We start from the raw sequence: 23,931 nt of genomic DNA, 5'->3' as shown, positions 1-23,931 counted from the left end.
AGTTCCGTCCCTGTGTGAGTTCCAGTTCTGACTTCCTTTGCTGATGAACAGCAACGTGGAAGTGTCAGCTGAATAAACCCTTTCCTCTCCAACTTGCTTCTTGGTCATGTTTTGTGCAGGAATAGAAACCCTGAGATCCCACAGAATCACAGAATCATGTTTGAATGCTTGGTTTAGAGGAAATGGCATTGTCAGATGTGGCTTTGTTGGAGGAAGAGTGCCACCAAGGAGGTGGGCTTTAAAGTCTCATACACACACACACAAAAACACGCTCAAGTCTGGCCAGTGAGAATGTCCTCCCTGCCATCTTCAGATAAAGATACAGAACTCTTGGCTCCTCCAGCACCATGTCTGCCTGCACACTGCCATGCTTCCTACCATGATGATAATGGACTAAACCTCTGAACCTATAAGCCAGCCCCATTTAAATGTTTCCTTTAAAAAAGTTGCCTTGGTCATAGTGCCTCTTCACAGCAATGGAAACATTAAGGCAGATTCTATCTTCCTGAGTTCCTAGGTGCTAGGAGGACTGGAGTTGCTGTGATAGACTCCACCCCCCAACCCACCCACCTTTTACAAGACAGTGTCCCATGTAGCCCAGAGTGGCCTCAAACTTGCCACGGAGCCAAGGGTGACCTTGCACTTCTAACCCTCTGGCCTCTACAACCTAGAGTGCCATTAAATCCAGTTTTTTTTTTTTTTTTTTTTTTTTCCCCAATACTGGGAAGGAAAAACTAGGGTCTGGTGCTTGCTAGTCTAGCACTTTACAAATAGAACCAAATCCCTGGCCCATTTAGAGACCGGAGTTTCTCTATACAGCCCAGGGTAGCTTTGATCAAAGTGACTCTTCTGCCTTGGCCTTCTTACACCTGGAATTATGGAGGTGGTGTTTTTTAATCCTTATTTTTCAAATTGTTTAATTATTAGATTCATTTTATGTATATGTTCAGTGTCCTTGGAGGTTACAAGAGGGGAACTCGGGTGCCTTGCAACTGGAGTTATAGGTGTTGGTTGTGAACCATCATGTAGGTGCTGGGAATAAAATCTGGGTCACAGCAAGAGCAAAACCTGCTGTTAACCATTAAGCAGTCTCTCCAGGTCCCAGAGAAGCACTTCCTAGGACAGTCCAACAACTGGCTGTAATAATGCTTGGTGCTGTGGGTTGAAATGAGAATGGCCTTGCAGGCTCATAGATTTGAATGCGTGTTCTTTAGTTGGAGGCACTACCATGGAAGGATTAGCAGAGGCCTTGTTGGAGAATGTGGATTCCTGGAGACAGGCTTACAGGTTTCAAAAGCCTACATCAGGTCCAGTCTCTTGCTCTCAGGCTTCAACTTGCAGGTTGATGTAAGTTCTCAGCTACTACTCCAGCATCATGCCTGCCCTGGCTGCCCTGGCTGTATGTCTGCCTGCCACCATCCTTCCTACCATGATGGTCAGACTCACTAAGCAAATTCCTAATTAATGTAATTTCTTTCATAAGTTGCCTTGGATATGCTCATCACAACAACACAGTAGTGGAGACACTCGCAGTGAGTCAAATGTACTTTTTGAATACTTGAAATGTTAGGGTAGAACAAATAAAAAACCAATTTTATTTAAAAATATATTTTATTTGGGACGAGAAGATGGCTTACAAGTTAAAAGAACTTGTTCGATCAGAGGACACAGGTTCAGTTCCTGGTATACACTTGGCAGCTCACCATCTTTAACTCCAGTTCCAGGGGCTCCAACCCTCTTCTGAGCTTCAAAAGCACCAGGCACATACAGGGGCACAAACACATTCATGCAGGCAAAACAGTAATGCATTAAAAACAATAAATATTCCTTTTGTATGTTTGTTTTAGAGGCAGAGATTCTCTATATAACCCTGGTCATCCTGGAACTTGCTTGGTAGTCCTTGAATGCAGAGATTTTCCAGCCTCTGCCTGCGGAGTGTGTTGGGATTAATGGCACACACCACCACAACCTAGCAAACCTTAACTTAAAAAACAATGGGGAAACTGGAATGATGTAGGTCTAAAGCAATGGTTCTCAATCTGTGGATCAGGACCCCTTTGGGGTCACATCAGATATCCTGCATACCAGATGTTTACACTAATATTCATAATTCCAATATTTCAGTTAGGAAGTAGCAACACAATTTAATGGTGTGTGTGGGGTCATCACAGCATGAGAAACTGTGCATTAAGGAAGGTTGAGAACCACTACTCTACAGGGCTGGATAAGGCCCTAGCCAGCTGGTAGGATATTTATTCATTGAGTAGGTTTAGAAGAGAAAGAAGCCACCTCAGAATGCAGGCTATCTAAAAGCCTGTGATTACATTTACCTAAAATATCCAGAGCACACAAAACCACTGAAAGTAGATTAGTTTAGCCAGTGATGGTGGTATACGCCTTTAATCCTAGTCTTTGGGAGGCAGGGACAGGTGGGTCTCTGAGTTCCAGGCCAGCCTGATCTATATAGATCTGAGCACCAAGAAAGCAAAGCCTACATGGAAAAACCCTGTGGTGGTTTGAATAGGTTTGACCCCCATAGCTTCATGAGTTTGAATGCTTGGCCATAGGCAGTGGCACTTTTAGAAGGTTCGACCTTGCTGGAGAGAGTATGTCACTGTGTAGGTGGGCTGAGGCCTTTAAGGCTTAGGCTCTGTCCAGCATGGAATACCAGTCTCCTCCTGGCTGTCTTCCAATCAAGATGTAGAAATCTTGGGCTCCTCCAGCACTAAGTCTGCCTGCATGATGCCATCCTTCCCACCATGATGATAAAAGAGACAACCTCTGACACTGTAAGCCAGCCCAAATTAAACTGCCTTCAAGAGCTTGGTCATGGTGTCTCTTCACAGAAATAAAAAACAAACTAAGACACCTGTCTTGGGGGAAAAAAAACAACACCCAACCACAAAGTCAACAAGAGCTGGGAAAATAAGTGTTCATGAATACGGCCTCTGGAGTGAGGTAGCATAGCTGCACCCCTCTAAAACCCAGTGGGGTAAATGCACAGGGATGGGCTCCCAACTTTTAAAAATCTCCCAGCTCAATACAGTACAAGCCTTAAACCTAGCACTTGAGAGGCAGAAGGTGGACCTCTAACACAAGGGCAGCCTGAGCTGTATTAAGTCTCTTTCTCAAAAAACAAACAACCAAGCAAGCAAGCCATAAACTCCCAACTTGTCAAAGGGGTAGCTGGGACAGAAAATGTGCCTTTCCCAGTTGACAGTTCAGGTTTTCAAGCCAAGATAACTTTCCTTTAGAAAAACAAAAGCCCTCACTATTACTGGAGCTTCCTCCGCAGAGACAAAGGCCACACAGGCAAAGTAATTTAAGTCCCAGATGGTAGGGATGGAGAAGATTCCAGAAGGAAGAATACTCAGTGCTTGAAAGTCACAGAGGGTACAAGAAAGTCTCCATCTCTCCCAGAAGGAAAGGGGAATCTGGTTTTCCTTCCTGGTGGCCTTTTCTGTATCAGCGACCAGGCTCCTCAGATGAATGTAGCATGTGACAGAACACCTGCCTTTTCTTTTTTAAAGATTTAGTTTATGTGTATGAGTACACTGTTGCTGTCTTCAGACACACCAGAAGAGGGCATTGGATCCCATTACAGGTAGTTGCTGGGATTCGAACTCAGGACCCCTGGAAGAGCAGCCAGTGCTCTTAACCACTGAGCCATCTCTCCAGCCACTACCCTGCTTCTTAAAACAATTCAATTATGTCTGTGTCACTGCATGTGCTTAGTGCAGATGCCCAGAGACCAGAAGTTCTCCAGCAGATCACAAGGTGTGAGCAGCCATGGGTGTTAGGAGCCAAACTTGGGGGTCCTCTGCAAGAAGAGTCCAGAACCAACCATCTTTGCAGACTATTTTATTTGAGTCAGGGTCTCACTGTGTAACCTTGGCTGGCCTCTAAATCAGAGACTCACTAGTCTCTCAGTGCTAGGGTTAAAGGCACACACTCACATGCACTGGACAAAGAGAATCAAGTGTGAGGTAGACATGGTGATTCATGCCCATAATCTCCAGGATTTAGGAAGTAGAGGCAGGAAGAGCAGGAGTTCAAGGCCATTCCCCTACACAGCTAGTTTGAGGCTAGTCTGGGCTACTTAGGACTCTATTTCAAAAAACAGAGGGGGAGGGAAGGAAGAGGGAGGAGGAGACGGCATTGTCAACAGGAAACCATTAAGACAACCAACTTCTGGAAAAAGAGTCCATGGAAGGTTGTGACTACACCATTTCTTCAAAGTATAAAATACAGTACCCAGGGAGGATGCCCAATAGATACCTGACATTATTAGTGCATTTATTTTTCTCAGACAGGCATATCTTAAAAAACAAAACCAAACTCCAAAAACCCAAAATTAAAAAAGCCATTTAATTGCAATGGCAGCACAAACACTCTAATCTTACTTAAATGCCTCTATTTAAATAAAGGGCACTTAAAGATTTATCTATTTTATGTGAGTGCTCTGTAGCTGTTTTCAGACACACCAGAAGAGGGCATCTGATCCCATTACATGTGGTTGCTGGGAATTGAACTCAGGACCTTTGGAAGAGCAGCCAGTGCTCTTAAACACTGAGCCATCTCTCCAGCCATAAAGGTCACTTAAGACAGCACATTTTATATGAATATATAAAAATAAAACATCAAGGGCAGAGGAGGTGGTTCACACCTTAAACCTCAGCACTATGAGGTGAAAGTCAACCTGATCTACATATGAGTCCTGTGTCTGCTAGGACTATGTGGTAAGAGACTCTGTCTCAAAAATAAAATACAAAATTTAAAGCTACCAAAATGTTTCAAGGTGTTTCTAATATTATGGTAACCTTGTAGAATGCACACACACAAGCAGCACTCCGGAGAGAAACTGTCTTTCCCCTCGGAACTTAGTGTGGGTTCAGCTGAATCAGGTCTGTCAACGTGGAAGCCACCCCCCAACTCCCCCCCCCCCCAGGTATGGGCAATCAACAACTCTGAAGACAAACAGTTCTTCTCAAACAGTTTAATAGCAAATAAACAAAGGAAGGTACCACACTTGGCAGATACAAAATGACTTTTTGTCCGTGTGTCTGTGCAATTAAAACAGATTCAGGTTCCCCATTGGGACAAAAGGGAAAACACACAAAAAGGGAGAGTGAGTCCTTTTAAACACACACTCCCTTGCTCCAAACTTTTAACAACTTTTCCTTTTTAAATTCACTACACAAACTGTGATTAGGTAAGAAAAGCGACAAGGGCTCTTCTTGCCCCCCCTTTTTTATTTTTTAAAAACCATTAAAGCAAAATCCATAATTTTCTACAGAGTACAACACAAGTTCACACACAAAAGACATCTTTTATAAACCAAACAGGAAAAAAGGAAAGCTCAAACAAGGTCAAGAAAAAGCATTTCTACGGCTGAATCACGACTTTGAGTTGATTGAATCCCGTTGTTGCTGCAGAACAGACTGTGCGTTTGGTCATAGTGGCAATTTTTTTCTCTTCACATTGTGAAATCACTTTACATTGTTTTCTAGTAGAAAAGGCAAAAAACTGTACAAAACCCCTAGTGTTAAATACAACGTTTGTACCAATAAAAAACTCACACAGGTTTGTCTCCAAAATGTAAAGTTTCTTTTTTTTTTCTTTTTAAATTATTCACAAAAAGCAGCTGGAAATCAGAAAGAGCAGCTGCCGCTCCAGGGTCTCAAATCCATTAAAACCACTACAGAACAATTAAAACAATCAGAGAGAAAAGGAAAAGGAAACAATGTCCAACATTTGGCATTTGGTTTTATCCACAGGTTTTCCCAGAGCTCCTCTTGGAATTGAAAGCAAACTATATTGGCAAACACAGCTTCTCAGTACACAGGAAGGGGACCTCAGCACCTCCTGCCGACAGAGGGCGCTCTGTGCAGTCAGACTGTAGGGCACACAGCAGGCTCTCTCATGCTCTGGCTTCTTTCCATCCCACCACCCCTTCCAGGACATCAAGCAGCCTACTTATAGGGTTCCCCTGGCGTGGCTGCCATTTCTTCCTAGTAAGTTGGCCTCAAGCATAATATATTAGGCAACCTGTAGGGGTTCACAGAGCAGAAATTGTGCTGGAGCCCCTTCATCACCAGGGAGTGGATGATGCCAGACAGTGCTTCTCCTCTTCAACCCCATCCCTTGCTGCACCTTGCCACCCCTTTCTGAACAATCTTGCTTCCACTTTCCCTCCTACCAGTGCGTAAGTCTCAGTGGATCTGTCAAAATCCTCCCTGCTGCCTCTGCTCTTCACAGATCCATCCCTGCCTACTCATTTCCTCTAGCCTCTCCTCCTCTATTCACATTCTTCCAAGTCCTCAAGACCCTGAGGCTGGATGGTGCTACAAGAGAAGAGGGTAAGTTTCCCTCAGGAAACCAAAGAACTGGCTGGCCTGGCACCCGGGGGGGGGGGGGGGGGGGACAGTAGCTATCTGGCTCTTCACCTAATTTAAAAACAAACCCTTGCCCTTACCTCAACTCTACTAGCTAAGTAAGAGCAGAGCCACAGTGAAGAGCCAGTGTTGGGTGGTTGGTGCCCAGAGCTGTAAACAGTGTGAAGACTGCAGCATTTATTGTGCTTGTCACCTAGGAAAAGCGTAGGCAGGCAGGTATATTGCCACTCAGTGCACAGATGGCCTCCTCTGGGTAGTCAGAAGCAGTGCCTTTCCCTCCCTCCCTCTGTGATCTAGCCTTGATAAGCTAAGCCTCCTGCCTACCCACAGCCACCTTTGGTTCTGCTTCTGCCTCTCTGGCTCCCCTGTACTCCCTGAGCAGAGCAGCCAGCCTCCTTGATCCCCCACTGAGACCTGGAGGCCACAAAGAGGACAGTCTAAGTGCACAGGCAAACACTCTAAGGGCAATAGAGGAGAAAGTTGCCACTTCAAAACAAAACAATACAATCTTAAGAAAAACAAAACAAAACAAAAACAAAAACAACCCCATAACAATTTTAAACATCTTCTTTGAAACCCCTTTAAATCAGTCAGTTTTTGCACAAACTATAGAAAACAGAGGTGAAGGTGATACATAGGAAGGTGTGAAGAAACAGCAGGAAACATGCACAACTTGTTTTTTCTGGGCATAATCTTAGTAGGAAAGGAAAAATTCAAAACAAAAAGGCAAAAACAATATAAAACTCAAAGTTGAAAGCATCACATTTTGCTGTGGAGACGTGTAGGAATAAGCATGGGTGTGAGCTGGTGTGAGCGGGCTGAGCTGAGGGGAGGGGGAAGAGGGACCCTAGGGCTTCCCTGCAGGCTGCTTCAGGAAGAACCACAAAAGGAAAAGAAAAAGGCTAGCTGAGGCCCAAACCTCAGCATCCAGAGAAAAGGAAATGGGGGGTGGGGGTGGGGAGGGAGAGTATTTCAGACATTTTCTGCAGTTGAGAACTCAGAAAAACAAAAATCAATAACAACATGCGGTCTCCTCAAGTCCCAAAACTATGTCAGCAAAATGTGTTCAGGAGCCTCAAAGATTTTAGTGACATCTTTTATTTCATTGTTTATTTCAAAGTTGTCTTTAAAACTAAGCACACAGAGGAACAAAGCCTGGAAGCGGACTGGCTGTGTGTTCACAAGAATACAAACACCACACGGCATGTGCTAGTAGGGCTGCTCTGAGACAGTTACAAAGAATTGGAATCACAAAATCAAGTGGTTATCTTATGAAGTTCTAGAAAAATAGATTTTTTTTTATATTCAAATGCAAGTTTAAATATTTTCCCTTCAGCAGTCGTTCTAGCAAAACCAATTTTGGCAGCACAAAAGGGGGGAAAAAAAGAAAGAAAAAAGAAAAAACAAATAAAGAAACAAACATATAATAAAATACACATCAGCATCAAAGGTCAACACAAGGTCAAAGGTGAGAGTTCAAGCATCAGAGAAGCTGAAGAGACAGGGATTTGGACGATGTACTTGACGCCACATCGACATGCTTTAGGCACAACGATGAACAAACGGCAGGAATCTAGAAAAAAAACAAACCAGAAAGAGGGAGACCCACTGAGTTACACAGAGCAATACATCCAAACAGAGAGAGAGCAGGACACTCACTGTATGCAGCCCTGAAATGAGGAGGCGGGAAAAGGGCAGGGGTGGGGAATGACAACAACTTTTGCACATGCTAACAATGGACACAGGGAAAAGTTCAAAAGGACATGAAGGACACCAAGAGAACATCCAACTGCCAGAGACAGAGGAACCTAAGGCTTGGATTTCCTGCAAAGCACCTAACACATCAAGACAGTCTCTGGGCAAGCAGCGTCTCAGCAACTAGATGCTAACTAGAGTGGGAGGGAGATTATTTAGGGTAGAGGGCAAGGGTTTCTTGCTCAATCTTGGGATGGCCCTTTGTTTCCAGAAATCCAAGCCCTAAGCTTCCACCTAAGCCCTGACTACTCATGTGGAACCCAGGAGATAGTAGCTGGGCTGCACTGAAGGCAAATCAATGGCATGATATAATGTACGAAACAAGACTACAGCAGAAAACACACTGTAAGTGAAACCTCCACACAACAGAAATGGACTGCTTAAGACTTCATTCACTTCAGTCTCCACTCTAAGCTGAGCCCTTTCACATCAAGACTTATAGGGAAGTAGCTTCTTCAACAAACCATCTTTGGCCTGGGGTGAGAACTGTGCTCGAGGACAGTGCTACTGCTGTGCTAATTCACTGGGCAAATAGAATGATGGAGGTACATGGTCTCCACAGCTGGCTGACTGAGCAGACCATGGCCCTGCTAGGGCAAGTGATCCTTTTAGAAATCACAAGTAGGAATGAAGTTTGGGGGCCATTCCAAGGTGAAGTAACTCATTTGCCTCAAATATCATTAGGAAGGTTTCATATAGTCCTGAAGCTCAGGACAAATCGGTGGACAAATGGTGAAATGGGAGATAGAGGGAAGCCGGAAGAAGGGGAAGGACGTGGTGCTCTGGCCAAGGAGGAAGACAGAGCAGAAGGTTAGGGAGCACAGCACTGGCAGCACCCTATGGAGCACAGCTCTAGCCTCTGCCAATTCACAGCATTAATTAGCCTTCCCCTTGGACAGGTTACCTGGGCTGCAAACGGTCACAGAAAGTCAGTAGTTTCAATCATACACAGCACCCTGTGTGTATAACAATCACATTCTGGATTCTACAAAATCCTGGCCTTTTCCAGAGATATAATTTAGGTAATAAATATCCTCCACCCTGGAGCTGTATAAAACTTCTATAAAAATAGAAACAACATTCTTGGTTCCGGCTAGATGGGATCCAGAGCAGTGCCTGCCCAACCTAGCATTTTTTTCTTTTTTTCCTTTTTAATTTTTTTTTAAGTTTTTTAAATTTTTTTTTATTTTTTGCATTATTTTAAAAAATCCCATCATTACCCTGGAAGCCTTTAGAACAGTTTTATCTTGAAACACAGGACACCTTTCTCCCAGTGCGCAGATTTCAAGTTTACATGGTTCAGCTTAAGAAGTGTGTTTCATGTTTAAGAGGACAACAGACTCAACTTATCACTGTAAGAGCACAGCTGTCCCAGCATCAATGGGACAACACACCACCAACAACTTGTACAACAGCAAGATGGTCAGTCCCTGTTTGTTATCCACAGGGACAGCATGACAAGGAGAGTGTCCTCATTTGACTTAAGCAGGCTACCCCTTCTAATCTCTGCTGCTGAGAGCCAAGACTATTAACTTGTGAGGTTTAAGCTTCCAATGACCCAGGAACCCAGGCCCTGGCTGTGGCTATCAATCATTTGCTTATAGGGTCACCTCTGCTCAGATGCATTTCCCAGCAGCTCTTCTAGGAACAGAAGAGCCCAGAGGCTGTGGGACATGGCAAAGGCTGCAGTTATGACCCGTGAAAGGCAGCAGGGAGCTTACTGCAAGCATGATGACAAAATGAGCGTGGTTAATACTGAGGTAAATGAACACTACATCCATATGGAGCCTGTAAACTTCCTGTACTCTCTTCTGTCTTCAAGGACAGAAAACGGGGCTAGGGTGGCTTGAGGAGAGGCCTGCCAGACCTTTATAGGAATACAAGTTTTGGGATCCCTTCATTAAGGAGGCAGAAACACACTTCTGAACCTTCTTGAATACTAGGCTCTGTTCAAATATAGCAAAGTGACTTACAGAGGCCTTGGTTCACCAAGAAGCAGGCCTCTCCTCCCTCAATTAGACGACTTCTTGATGGCTTTGCCCATGAACTGCACCCTTGTTGGCTAGAGATCCTGTGAGTTTCTTAGGTCTGCCCTCATGAGAAAACTGTGGCAATATTCCCTGGTGTGGTGACTTTCTTCAAAATAAACTGCTGGAAATGGGCATAGTCTAACTTCATGTTGAAATAAACTACAATGACCTCTTTGGCTGCTTTCCCCTACACAGCCACCAAGAGGCAGGGCAGTAACACTCGAATGGTGGCTGGACTGGCCGGTGTGGGCATCTCCTGTTACTGAGTATCTCAGGCTAAATGAAGTGTTACTTCCTGAGACCTGCCCTTTTAGGAAAGAAGGGCAGAAATCCAGGACAAAAATTAGAAGCATAGGTGGCACAAGCTCAGCATTTCCAAGCAGCAGCCAGTTATGAAGGGGTCTAGATACCAAGCCACCTTACCCACTCTGCCCCCAAACTTCATTAGACTTTAGTTCTCAGTCTACCCACCCTTATACCCAACTCAGGGACAGAGACTTTGGGGATTAACTTTCTGTTCTGCTCAGCCCTCTCTTTCCATGGTTTGGGGCATGTTCTGATCATCTTTTAAACCCATTTCCCTCTTCCTCATGGTGGACTGGTGTTGGTCCTTCTTAACATACTAGTTACAAACACAGCAAACTTTAAATAAAGGGAAAAAGAAACAAAACAAAACAAAAACCCTCAGGATATGGCACCTAAACTCCAAAGTAAAACACTGGAAACCAAAGCACAAACTTGTCCTCTGTACGAAGCGACACTCCCACAGAAGGCAGTAGCTGAGTCTTCAGGGCAAGCTGTGCCTGCGAGAGTGGCAGGGATCAGGGTCCAGGGCTGTCAACACACAGCCTTAGGGCTTCAAATGATAAGGGTGCTCCTCCCCCACTTACCAGAAGATCTTCTCACTCCAGTCTCAGTGGGGAGCACTCAGTAGGGCTTACTGTCATTCTTCGAACGTTTGAGCTGCACTTTAAGCCTCTTCATTCCAATTTGAAAGCCGTTCATGGACTGGATGGCAGCTTGAGCTGAGACAGGATTGTCATAACTTACAAAACCTGTATGTGCAAGCAGAAACCTGGATGAGGAACCTAACAAAGCAGAGTCTCAGTCCTTGTACACAAGGTCATCTCAATTGTTCTCAGCATGCATGAAAGTCTGGCAATGGCAACCACATGAAACCAGTATCAGGTTCTCAATGGCACTACCAGACATTTACCTGCATTCTCTCTCCCCTTGTAAAGCCATTCTATACACTATTTCCTCTGGACCAATACTGTGAGCAGAAATCACTACCTCTACTACAGGTAAAACTAAAGCTCGGTATATGATCTGCTACAGTCAAACTCAAATTCAGATGTTTCTGAACTTGTCAGCAGCTGCTTTCTCAGTGGCAAAATACTTAATCCCATTCTGATACCAGAAGAGAAGTCAACATACCAAAACACTTGCTCAGGTTTGTCTGCTTGTCTATGAAAACCTTGGCAGACACGACATTTCCAAAGGGCATAAACATTTGCAGTAAGTCCTGGTCTCCAAACTCCTGGGGCAGGTGGTAGATGAACAGGTTGGCTCCTTCTGGACCTTCAAATACCCATTGATGGGAAGAGTATCAGTGTTAAGTACGCTCATCACAAGGGCCAATAATTCTACCATGCAAGAAGCTACAAGCAGAGACCCTCAATTCAAGACAGTCTACCTGGGCTACATAGTGAGACCCTGCCTCAAAAACAAAAAAGCTTGTAAACAACAACAATAAAAAAAGATTGGATTTCAAAACCGTGCCTAGGCACTAAAGGAAGCAGGAATGCAGTAGCAGATGACAATGGGGTGCTAGGGAGCTTCTAGGGGATATTCACTAATGTTCTCATTACAGTGGGTGTTTCAATACTCCACAAAAACTCGGAGCTTTATATCAAAATGGGCAAATTTTGAACTTAACCATATTTAAAATATATCTCAGTTTAAAAAAAAAAAAAAAAAAGACAAAGTGCCTATGAAGCTGGACACGGGAGTGCACACCTTTAAACACAGCACTCTGAAGCGGTAAATTTGAAGCCAGCCTGGTCTACAATTCAAGTACAGAATAGCAAGAGCTGCTACACAGAGAAACCCTGTCATGAAAAACTACAAACCACCCCGCCTAAAAGTGCCCATGATTAACATTGAACTCATTACAAAATGTTTTCTTTACTTACAATGTGGTTTTCTCATGAAGAGCGACTGAGACAATAAATAATGATCCAGCCATTCTCTAGCCACTTATGTCTCCTAGTTGCTGTCAAACACATGGCCTACTATGGCTTCCAGGTCCATGCATCTACCATGTCTGTGCCCTATTACTCCCCTTCTCCTACACACACACTTGGTTTGCTTCCTCACATCCCCAGGTCTCTAATACTGGTTCACACACTAAAGACAAAAGGCTACTTGTTTTTCTTACATCAGTGTTACACCTTATCAAATCATGGTTATAAAATCCTAGTCAAGGGCTGGAGAGATGCTCAGATGTTAAGAGCACTGACTGCTCTTTCAGAGGTCCTGGATTCGAATCTCAGCAACCACAAGATGGCTCACGACCATCTGTAATGAGATCTGATGCCCTCTTCTGGTGTGTCTGAAGACAGCTACCGTATACTTATATAGATAATTAATAAATAAATTTAAACAAAACAAAAACAAAACCCAGTCAAACCTAAACACTAAGGTGCCAGCAGGAACTGTCAATGAAGTCTCTTCTAAATTTAATTCCATTTCTATCCATGTACTTCCTACTCCATCAAACTTACCAACTATCTTACTCATCATATCTCAGTATCTCATTTAAGACATACATCATTAGTCAAAGAGAAAAATGTCAGATGATATACCTAAGAGGAATATTTAGATATTTAGACAATCCTCTGGTAGATTCATAACCCAGAGAAGACTTCCTAACAAAAGAAGATTCTTGTCAAATGACAAGATCAATTCAAACATCCATTTATTCCCCCCCCCCCCCCACATCCCACCCAATGGCAATGGCAAAGAGCACTGTACTTGATAGTCTTTCTCAGTTTGTTCTTGGCCTTGGTTGGGAAAAGGCTAGTCTACCTAAATTCCCTTGCCCCAAACCCCAACTTCTAATTCTGCTGCACTTACCTTCCTTCTGGCTTCCGGCAGCACCGATGCTCTGCTGTGTCAGTAAATTCTGGTTGTACAGAGTGGGGAGGGCTGCAGCAGCATACTGCTGGATACCAGAATACGCCTGGGTGAGGGCTTCCATGGTACTCCCAGTGCCATTGGAAAGGCCACTGCTGCCCAAACCACCATTCAAAGCAGCCATTCCTTGGAAGAAGAGCAAGATTAATATACTAAAAAGATTCAATTGATACTAAAGACAAATACACTTAAATTACTAAAATTAATTATGAACCTCTGCCCCCAAAATTTGACTCATTTTCCTTGAGTAGACTAGTTCAGCCGTTGATGCTACAGTGAATATTACAAATCCCACCTCTCATCACCCCTCTCTTCACTACTGTATGTACATCTGTGTACACCATTTATGCAGCACCCATGAAGGCCAAAAGAGGGTGTCAGATCCCTTGGGAGTGAAGTTACAGACAGCTGTGAACCACCATGTGAGTGCTGGGAATCAAACCCTGGCCCTCTGGAGTAGTAGGTGCTCTTAACAGCAGAGCCATCTCTCCAGTTGATGAAGTTGATGAGTTAAAGTTATTTATTGGGGGGGGGGGGGGGGTTGGCTTGTTTGTTTTAGTTTTTCAAGACAGGGTTTCTACATGGCAGTCTTGGAACTTGTTCTATTGACCAAGCCAGCCTTGAATTCAGAGGTCCACCCCCTTTCCCACCTAGGCACTAGGGTTAAAGCCATGTGCTGCCACCACCACCTGAGCTCATTTAACTAAGCACCAGTCAAAGTATTCTATTACTTCTAGTTTGCAGATAAGAAATGATGGTCCAAGGCTACAGCTAGCTAAGCAGCGGAGTACAGATTTACCTTAGATCTGACAAAATCCCATGATTATTTCTAACTTTTCTTGGGCCTAGGCAATTAATTATTCTATTGGTACTTCTATACTGGGTTAGTTTATAAAAGTAGCCCGATGACAACCAATCATTACCTGCCAATGAGCCGACGTTGAGGCCAGCTGTTGCCCCAGCTAATGTTTGCAGGGCTCCCAGTGAGGCTATGGGGTTGACAGAATTACTGCTGCTCGAGCTCGGTGAAGACCCTGCTATTAGAAATTCAGGATAAATCATCACTTGCTTTCTCTTGCCAACAGGAAACAAAGCACAAGAATAATCCTGTCAACTTTTCTATCTACACAATGGATTTTACAGTCACTGAGCTCTGATAATCGTCCTTCTAAGTCAGATACAAGTGATGAGATTTCAAATAATCAAAAAATGACATCTGAGGGTGGTTCAGTGGGTAATGGTGTTACCAATCTTAAGGGTCTGAGCTCCACTCCTGGGAACACAGGATGGAAAGAACCAACCATTCCAAGTTGTCCTTTGACTCTCACAGGACAAACAAGATCATTTAAACTGTATATATGTAAATATATGTTTATGTGGCCATAAAGGTTAGAAAAGGAAGCCAAATTCTCTAAAGTTATATATAGGTGGCTGTGAGTTACCTTCTGTGGGTACTGGGAACCAACCCCTGGTCTGCTGAAAGACCAGTAGTGCATGCTGTTAATCACTGAACCATCACTCCTGCCTCAATAAATAATTTTTAAAAATTTAATGAAAAACAAAAACAAATCTAAAAAGGCCATGATCAACAAAAATCTTTAATCCCAGCATTCAGGAGTCAGAAGAAGGATCTTTTTTGAGTTTAAGTCCAGCCTGGTCACAACAGCAAGTCCAAGAGAGCCAGGACTTACATAGATAAAAATCTGTCTCGAAAAACAGAGAGGAGCTAGAGACAGGACACACAGACTGACCAAGACCTCTGAATCTGTTGTTCATAACACAACCTACCTGGTATGTGTTAAATCCTTTCCAAGATGGACTGCTCCTGCCCTTAGCTTTGACTTCAAAGAAAGGATGGGTCCAAGGTACATACATAATAATGCTCCCCTAATTTCCCCTTACCTGAACTGGTGAGTACGCTGAGGGGACTGCTGGATGTAGTGAGAGCATTGGTACCACTTGGTGTGTTCTGAGCTGCACTAGCTGCAGCAGCTAGTGCAGCCAAATTCTGTAGCTGCATTGCATTTAACCCTGTAATATCAAAAAAAGAAAAGAAACGCATCAGCCAGCAGGTTAGATGTCCAACATTTATTCCAGCAATGACTGGAAACTGGTACCAGACAAAGTGAACTAACTATATAAGAACATACTTAGTTTCTATATTTTCCATGCTATACCACAGGACCATAAAAGATTCAGCTATCATTCAGTATGAAACTTTAAAATTCCAGGGTTCTAATTCAGTGGTATAGCACATGCTAATGATGCAGGAGGCCTTGAGATCTATCCCCAGCAGGGAGGAAATTTAAAGCCACTTCCTTAGAGAAGAGCTTGCTAGTCCAGTATAACAGCACTACAACTGTGCAGTAATAGAGAGGTGGCAAGGCTGAAGGAGAACACCTGTGATCTATCATGGGGAAGGAGTCCAAGGGAACAGTGCCCAAGCCACAGTAAAGAAAGGCCTTTTACACACAAATAGGTGCTCTGGAGGGAAAGAAGCAGGAAACAAAGAGATCTAGAAGGCTCCATGGGAGTAACAGAAAGAACAATATTAGGAGAAGGAATAAAGAATAAAGAAAACACTGCCATTGTAACAGTAAATTAATCATCAGAAAAAGACAAAAAAATGTGAGGGGAAGAATTTTCCCCTAGAAAACACAGAATAAAGAACAAATTTGAATTATATTGTAAATTTTATAAAGCATTTTACTAGAGAACATACAGTCTACCAAGACAGAAGTAGAGAGAGTAAAAACAACATGCATGACAGTATCTTTCCCAAAACAGAAAACCAAATTTCCCCAGGGCAAAGCCAATTATTATTAAAAGTTCAAAAATACAAAAATGCAGCTCACCAAACATGCTCCCCTTTCTCAGTGCACGCTCAGCTACACTCTACTGGATAGGGTACAGGCTGCTGTAGAACTACTCACATTCTGCTTCTTCAGACTCTTCTGATAGCCCCAGGCTTCTGACTGTCTTTAGAGCTTCATTTTGTTATAAACCATGTATCTGTTCCTTACATTCCCATATATCTTAACAGCAACAACAGCATGAATTCAGAACACAGAAACTCCCTGGTTCTAGTAGCTTTGGGTAAGTAGTTACAAAAAGTCACTGGAACTTACTTTACTATAGGAGTTTTTTCTGCAGCTGAATGGCCTAAGCCTGGATGGTCCCCTAAGTGTTCTTTGCCATTTTCCTTCCCCAGTGGTGACTTTGAATGAAAGACACCACACAACTTCAGAGCAAAGTGGCATTGACCCACAATAGGGCCACAAATCTGAGTCCTGAGATTGCTGTAACAAGCAAAACATTGCTAAACTCTCAGACTGAGGAAGCTGTCTGCTGACCTGTGCACTGCTGCTCCTCTGCAGCAGGGAGGCACTTACCTCCCATTGGGTGGAGGCTGCTCAGGGTGTTGAGGTTCCCAGAGGAGGCAGTCTGCTGAAGGAGCTGCAAATAAAGCTAGACATTACACCAAAAAACAGAACAAGAATGAGAGTGAGGGCTGGCTCTGCATCTGGGATAACTCTACAGCACAGCAAAGCAAGAGTGCAGAGGCCCCCAGAGAGAACAAGTCAAGCACATGATCCCAAGCCAACAGACATGCAAGCCTATGACTGCACAGGACAAGGGCAGTACAGTTAGTGCCCTGGCCCAGAAGATCATTCTCTGCATAGTGAGACAAGCTCAAGTCTCTGTGCAGCAGAATACAGCAAAGGACAAAACTAGCACAGAGAAATAATCTAAATCCCAACACAGCACACCTTGGTTCATGCCATTCCTAGTTCTTTCTCTCTCCCATGTTCTCCTAATCAGGCCAACACATCACATTCTTTAGGTTACAACCACCAACTAGTTTAAGGAACGAATGACTACACTCGCCATCCCTGTAGGAGCACTTCTAAACCGTCCACACACTTAATGCTCACAGGATCACAGGCTGTTCTAGAACTCATGATCTTTCTGACTTTATCTCCCAGGCACCGGAACTAGTCATGTGCAACTTTGAACAAAGATGCCTTCTTTTGTGACTCACAAATTTAATAATCCCTTGTAAGATTATGATAAACTATAATCTAAATAATAATTATAGAGCTGGACTTTCTTTTACACTGTATGACTCAAAGTCATTAACAGAAATTAAAGAAAACATAGTTACAATTTGGGAAATGCAAATACGGACCTCTAAATCTCCTTTAATAGTATCCTAATATTAATCTTAAGATCTTTCATTCTTCTAAAAGATACATCAGTCATTTTTAAGGGGACTTAAAGATTTTGATGATGATATTCACATCTTATAAGAAGGCATGGAAAATGAGATACTTAAAATTCTTTAAATTAAAATCAACATTTTACTTTAATTGTAACAAAAGCCTCAATATGGAACCATAAAGGAGACAGACTAGACATAGCCTAAATTTTTACATAAAATCTCTACATGCCTAAAGTTGCAAATGACACTGTTAGCTAAAGACAGCAGCAAAAGAAACAGCTGGGAGCTTGCAAAGTCTGCAGAAAGCAAAGCACAGAACTCACTGCTAAGTACTGGGGCCCAAGTGTGTTCAGACCAGCCAGGTTTCCCCACACAGACGCCGCGCTCATCTGCTGCATCTGCTGCTGGAGCTGCTGGGCCATTCTCTTCTGTTCTTTGTCCTTCTGGGTGTCAGCAAACTTGACCACCATGGGGGATGAGCAGCCCTATAAACACCAAAACCAAAGGGTCAAATTCTTTTGGGGCCAGAAAGATGGCTCAGTTAGTAAAAATGACTGTTGCCAAGCCCGATGACCTAAGTTTGCTCTTGGAAACACACAGAGTGTATGGAAGGGGAAAACAAACCTCTACATTGTTCTTTGACCTCTACATGAATGCAGTGGACACACACACACAATTTAAAACAACATGCCTTCCTGGGCGGAGGGAGGAAACACTCCTTTGCGCTGATATGAAGGCTGCATTCTATTTCTAACCACCCAACAGTGGCAAAAGGCAATTTATTTCTAACAATCATTCTCTTTATTTTTAAAATAGGGAGATCTTACTATGTTACTCAAATTGGTTCTGAACTACTGGGTTCAAATGATCCTGTCTTAGCCTGAATCGCTGGGCCTTTAAGCATTCATCAACGTTTCTGGCTCTGAGATGTTAACTTTTTAAAGATTTATTTACTTTATTTTATACGTGTGTTTTCTCCACCTGAATGTATGTGTGCCCCATGTATCCACAAAACCCACAGAGGCCAGAAGAGGATGTTAGTTACTAATGGTTGTGAGCTACCGTGTGGATGCCAGGAATCAAACACAATTCCTCTGCAGGATCATCGGTGCTCTGAACCACTCAGCCCCACACTCAAACACAGTATTTTACACCCTGAGTTGACTATTTTAAGCTTCAGGGTGATCTGGTATTACAGATGCTGCTAGACTTTGACAGGCAGCTATCCTGGCACTGTTCGGCAAGGGGTGTTTCTCCTCTTCCACCTCTCTGCTCCTTACCTCCATGGTTTGTGCTTGGTGCATCGCTTTGATAGCTGTCTGTGCCATGGTTCTTGTTGTAAAAGTAACAAATGCACAACCTGGCCCAAAAAAAAAAAAATAATGTTCATTTGTTTAGAAGTTTATCTGACAGACACTGACTGAATATCTAACTTATTGTATATCAACTACCATCTTAGCAATACAAATATAGTCCTACTTTTCAGAGGGTCACAAGCTTGTTCAGTAGATACATCATATTAGGGTACTAGATGGTATTAAGGAACAACGAATACGAGGTTTTGAGGGAGAAGCAAAGAGTCTCAGTTCACTCTCATAAGTGAATGTGGAGAGAACAATTCTATTTTGAACATCAAGAGAAATTGAGGACAGAACTCCTTAAACAATTGGGGAAATAGAGGAGGGATCAACTAGCGATCAAGGTATACAGCAGAAGGGTAGCAGGCCCAGGCTGTGCATCTACTACGGTGGCTAAGGATCTGTCATCCACTAGTCCAGTTAAATAAGACTGTAATTTAAGACAACTATCTGTTTAAAAAGCTCTAAAAATGTACCACCTCTGCTTAAGCCATCAGGTCCCCGCAATATCCGGCACTCTTCAATCTGTCCAAACGAAGAAAACATGACTCGGATGTCATTTTCAGTACACTTCTTGGAAATCATACCAATAAACAGTTTCCTGTCTTCCACAGCTAAAAGAGTAAAACACAAAAGGCTTATCACTAAAAGACAAAAAGTCATGAACCAAATCTCTTGGGCTTGAATACTGGCCATGTCTCATACCATCTACCTCACAGATTCTAAGACACTTCCCATAATTTTGTATCTATGGTATAACATTGTAATAACGAATTATACAGTGATATAACTGATAACTTAAATATATATATTTGGAAGCATTTCCGTAAGATTTGGAGAATTTGTACTCTTGTTCAAGTTAATTCACCAGTGTGTGACTGATAGACAGGCAGGTCACCACAAAGGCTAATCCTATAGATATTAAATGCAAAGTTCCTAGTATCTTGCCTTGCCCTTAATGTTTGTGCTAGCAGTACCATGAAAAGACTTTCACACTTGATATATCAATAAACAGAAGATATTTCAGTGAGAACTTTCCCTTTCCAACATTTTAAATTTATTTTTTAAATGTCCTTAAGCTGTGAATAACATTTGTGTACTTCTCCCTCCTCCCGCTTTCAGGTATCTCACTCAATACAGCTCTGGCTGTCCCAGAACCTGCCATGACTCAGAGATCCTCGTCTGCCTCCTGAGTCATTTGTGTTTCTAACTGGAACTCTTGAGAATTTAAAATTAGCATTTTAGCCTGAACTTTTTACAGCATTGTCTGTTGCTTAAGTGGACCTTTATGAACCAGCTACCGCCCAGTCTCAGGTGGGGTCTGCTGAGGAATCTGTTCAATTCCCATAATTTCACTCAGGAAGACCAAGTCCTTAAGGATGGCACCAAGAGTGGCTGTCAGTAGGACAGCCCCTGAAATGTCTGCCTGTTTCTGTACATCTTTTCCCCAAGTGGTTCTGAGACAAACTGCCCTGAGTTTCCTGCTTAACTTTCTGTTTTTAGCTCATGAACTTGTTAGACTTGCACTCTCTCAAAGAGTTCAGCTGTGGGAGTGAAACAAAGATTATTTATAGTTTCTGACCACCACCATTATGTTCAGCTTCTATAGATGACACTAGAAGTCTGAATCCATCTCTGCCTCCAGAAGTACCTGGGTCCTAACTTGTGGCTGGAGGGCAGTCTCTTGGCAACGGCACCGACCATGGATGGACTTGTCATTACTAAGCACAGAAAGCTCTCTCCTAAGGTACTAACAGGTCTTCCTTCCAGATGCTCCACTTTCTTCCTAAATCTTGTCCATAAGAAATTATTGAGGACATTCTATGTTTTCTGTTTGTGTATCTCACTGTTTTTGAAATATGTTCTCATGTGACCCACGCTGGACTCAAACTGAATGCCTGGATTCATATTGTATATTCCCACACTCTGAGTGCATGTGTATATGTGTGTGTGTAATAATAGAGAAATATTAACTGTCCGTGTGTGCATAAAATATTTTCTCTATTAACTATTTTTCTCACTTATTAAAACTGAGAAAAAGCACTTTTATAGAAACGTCCTAGGAATAGCAAACAGAAAGGAAGTCTCACGCTGAGCATACTTGCTGTGTACGCTTACCGTTGTTCTTCTCACTGTCAGCAGGTTTCATCTGTATAGGGTGATGCATCTAAAAAGGAAATCCACTCATGTTATTCTCCAACCTCATTAATGGCTTTCAAAAATACAGACTCTGAAGAATACACCAAAACAAGAGCCTTTAGAATTGGCTCTGGGCTCATGTCTGCCTGATGATCTTAACTCAACAAAATAGAAGAAAAGACAGAACGTGAGTCATAAAGTTAAAACACAAAACTCTTGGTAGCGAGAACTACTTTTGGTCTATCTTCTTTAAAACGTTCCCTTTATATTCTTTTTCACAGTAATTCCCACAGCAAGTACCCTTCCTCCAAAATGCTTTCAGTATGTGCACAAGCATGTCCCGAGCACAAAAATTAAAACCATTTTAACCTGTAAAAGCTCTTACCCCAGGGAGGACCTTCATGTTGTGAAGAGCATTCTGAGCTTCTAATGCAGCTTTACGGGTGTAAAATGTAACAAAACAGCACCCTGAATAAACAAGATTTTGCAAAATCAAATTAGTGCCTTGAAAACATTAATTCTTAGAATATTTCTATCCCAACACTACTGCTGAAATTCAAGAAATGAATGAGCTTACTAAAACCGAGGGGTGAAGGACATTACCTTTTGGGGGAACAGTAGGGGTATTGTCATGACAGGGTTTCTCTGTGTAGCCCTAGCTGTCCCGAAACTAGCTCTGTAACTCAGGCTGGACTCAAACTCAGAGATCCAGTCTCAGTTTTCCAGTTCTGGGATTAAAGGTATGTGCCATGATCACCCGGCAAAGGATGTGACTTTTTAAGCATTTTTCTTTGTTCTAATTTATTATAGCTCTGGGTTTTATTTCTAGCTTCCTTGTAGTCAGTAGAAATCTTCTTTTTATGCTTCTGCAACTTTTCTGAAAAAATGCTCCCCCCAACCCCCAGACAAGATCTCATACAGCATAGGCTGGCTTTGAATTTCATGTTATCAAGAGTGGCCCTGAACTCTTGCTTCCACCTGCTAAGAGTGGAGATTACTGTAGATTATGTTAAGGCGATACTTGATTGGACAGTGGATGGACAGGCAGGGTAAAGGCTAGGAATCCAGAAGAGGAGGAAAAAAAGGGATTGCAGGGAGAAGCAAGATGGAGCCTGAAAAGAAGTTTCTAGGATCTGGATCCAGGTGGCTGTTATTGGCGATAGGTAGATATGAATATTTTAAGGGATTTTGTAGGTCATTTTATTTCATATAGAAGGGCAGTTTGTATCTTTGTCCATTGGATGTAATCTTATTGTGTAGAAGGTTTGTGAATTGAGAATTTAATGTATAAACCTGCATAAAAGCTACCGAGTTTTGGAATCATGTTTGTGCTGGGCAGCGGAGAAAAAAAACACGCCAGGGTGGTATCCACCTGGGACAGAAGCAGCAGGTGGGTGGAGGGAACCGCCTGGGAAGGGAACCATGCAGAGAGTACAGCTTTCCACACTAGAGTGGCGTCCACTGACTGAGGCGCGGGGGGGGGGGGGGGGGGGGCCTCAATAAAGAGATAAGTCCTCCTAATTAATATTTACAGCAACAATTACAGTATAAACAATCATGCCTGGTTACAAGGCTTCCTTTACAAAGATTATATGCCATTCCATTTAACCCATCTGACCACAAACTCGGTAATACGCTGAAGAACAGGATGTAGCCACAACTAAGCTAGACACAAGTACTACTTCTAGAAGCCTGGTTTTCTGGAACTCCTTTTCTCTCTGCTTGCTCAGAACTACTTCCTCTACCACAACCAATTTAAATATTTTGTCTGTGTATCATATATGCCGGGTGCTAAGGAGACCAAAAGAAGGCAATGGATCCCTTCAGACTGGATTTACAATAGGCTGTGAGCCACTGAACTTGGATTCTCTGAAGTGTACCCAGAGTACCTTTTCTCCAGACTCCCATAAAAGTTTTCACTTAAATAGGGTTCAGACCTAATTATCACACATCAAATTGTAAAGTTAAGAACAAGAGCTTAGAACTTTTCCTGAATTCTCCATTCTCAAATAGTTTTGCTTCTTACTGCTTGGTACTGTCTAGACTATTGAAGGTTTTGTGTTTTGTTTTATATATGAAGTAGAGACTCAAGTCTTAGGAATCTTGGGCTTTAGTGTTCTGATACTTGTAAAGTCTCATGAAATACAATTTTCTCTCAAAGATTATAGAGCACTTAGGATTTTAAATTCATGTTATATGGCTAAACATTTTCAGAAACAGCAATTTTTATTTTTGGTTAGTTATGCCACGTGGAGAAGATCCTGTTTCTAGATCCTTGACTTACTAACCCTTGTGTAAACATGACAACCATGCTCTCCTCATGTCTGTATAATAGCACAGCTATCCCAAAAGGCCACTCTAAAATTGGTGATGTGGAATAAGAGTATGCTTTCACATACAAGCAAAGCTAATACCGCTTGCTTACTATCGCTCTCCTGAAATGCACATGCTGTTGTAATCTTCCTTTTCCTATTCATTTTGTAGGCTGCTGCCAACAAGTTGCCTAAAATAAAGCCCTTCTCAGTTGATAAACTATCCTGTAAGGGCTTCCCTGTGAATGCTTACAAAGAACTGCCCAGATGCATCTTATAAATCACTCATGTGGTAACCTTAATACTTTACTTTTAAGCCATTAGTGTGTTTGGATTAGAAAATATAGTTAATATAAAAGAATATCATCCCATCTAACCACAGATATACCCGGACAAGCAGAGATGGGATGTATAATGTAATACAGGAGTTAGAAACCCAGCTAGGTATGATGGTACATTCCTTTAATCCAAACACTTCAGAGGCAGAGACTGGAGCATATCTTGAGTTGAAAGCCAGTCAGG

General features: G+C 42.6%; 1 protein-coding gene across 8 annotated transcripts in view; it reads right to left on the bottom strand.

Moving 5' to 3' along the window:
* Positions 1 to 4,991: 4,991 nt before the first annotated feature.
* The window catches only part of CELF1 (CUGBP Elav-like family member 1), a 70,029-nt gene continuing 51,089 nt past the window's right edge, over positions 4,992 to 23,931 (bottom strand). For 4 of the 8 annotated variants that reach the window (XM_080931363.1, XM_080931364.1, XM_080931357.1 and 1 more), the window contains 12 exons: positions 21,483 to 21,565; positions 21,077 to 21,125; positions 19,438 to 19,572; positions 18,881 to 18,960; positions 17,924 to 18,085; positions 16,771 to 16,846; positions 15,281 to 15,409; positions 14,302 to 14,415; positions 13,319 to 13,504; positions 11,618 to 11,761; positions 11,071 to 11,235; positions 4,992 to 7,968 (listed from right to left, as the gene is read on the bottom strand). In XM_080931363.1, coding sequence (XP_080787489.1) covers positions 11,108 to 11,235; positions 11,618 to 11,761; positions 13,319 to 13,504; positions 14,302 to 14,415; positions 15,281 to 15,409; positions 16,771 to 16,846; positions 17,924 to 18,085; positions 18,881 to 18,960; positions 19,438 to 19,572; positions 21,077 to 21,125; positions 21,483 to 21,565 — 1,286 coding nt within the window. In that variant the 3' untranslated portion in view covers positions 4,992 to 7,968; positions 11,071 to 11,107. Of the gene's footprint in view, positions 10,984 to 11,070; positions 11,236 to 11,617; positions 11,762 to 13,318; positions 13,505 to 14,301; positions 14,416 to 15,280; positions 15,410 to 16,770; positions 16,847 to 17,923; positions 18,086 to 18,880; positions 18,961 to 19,437; positions 19,573 to 21,076; positions 21,126 to 21,482; positions 21,566 to 23,931 lie in introns of all 8 variants that reach the window. The other 4 variants (XM_080931358.1, XM_080931359.1, XM_080931360.1 and 1 more) reach the window with 4 other exon arrangements.

Source organism: Micromys minutus (genome assembly GCF_963924665.1).
Source record: "Micromys minutus genome assembly, chromosome: 17".
Taxonomy (NCBI): domain Eukaryota; kingdom Metazoa; phylum Chordata; class Mammalia; order Rodentia; family Muridae; genus Micromys; species Micromys minutus.
This window is presented reverse-complemented; position numbering and strand designations above follow the sequence as displayed.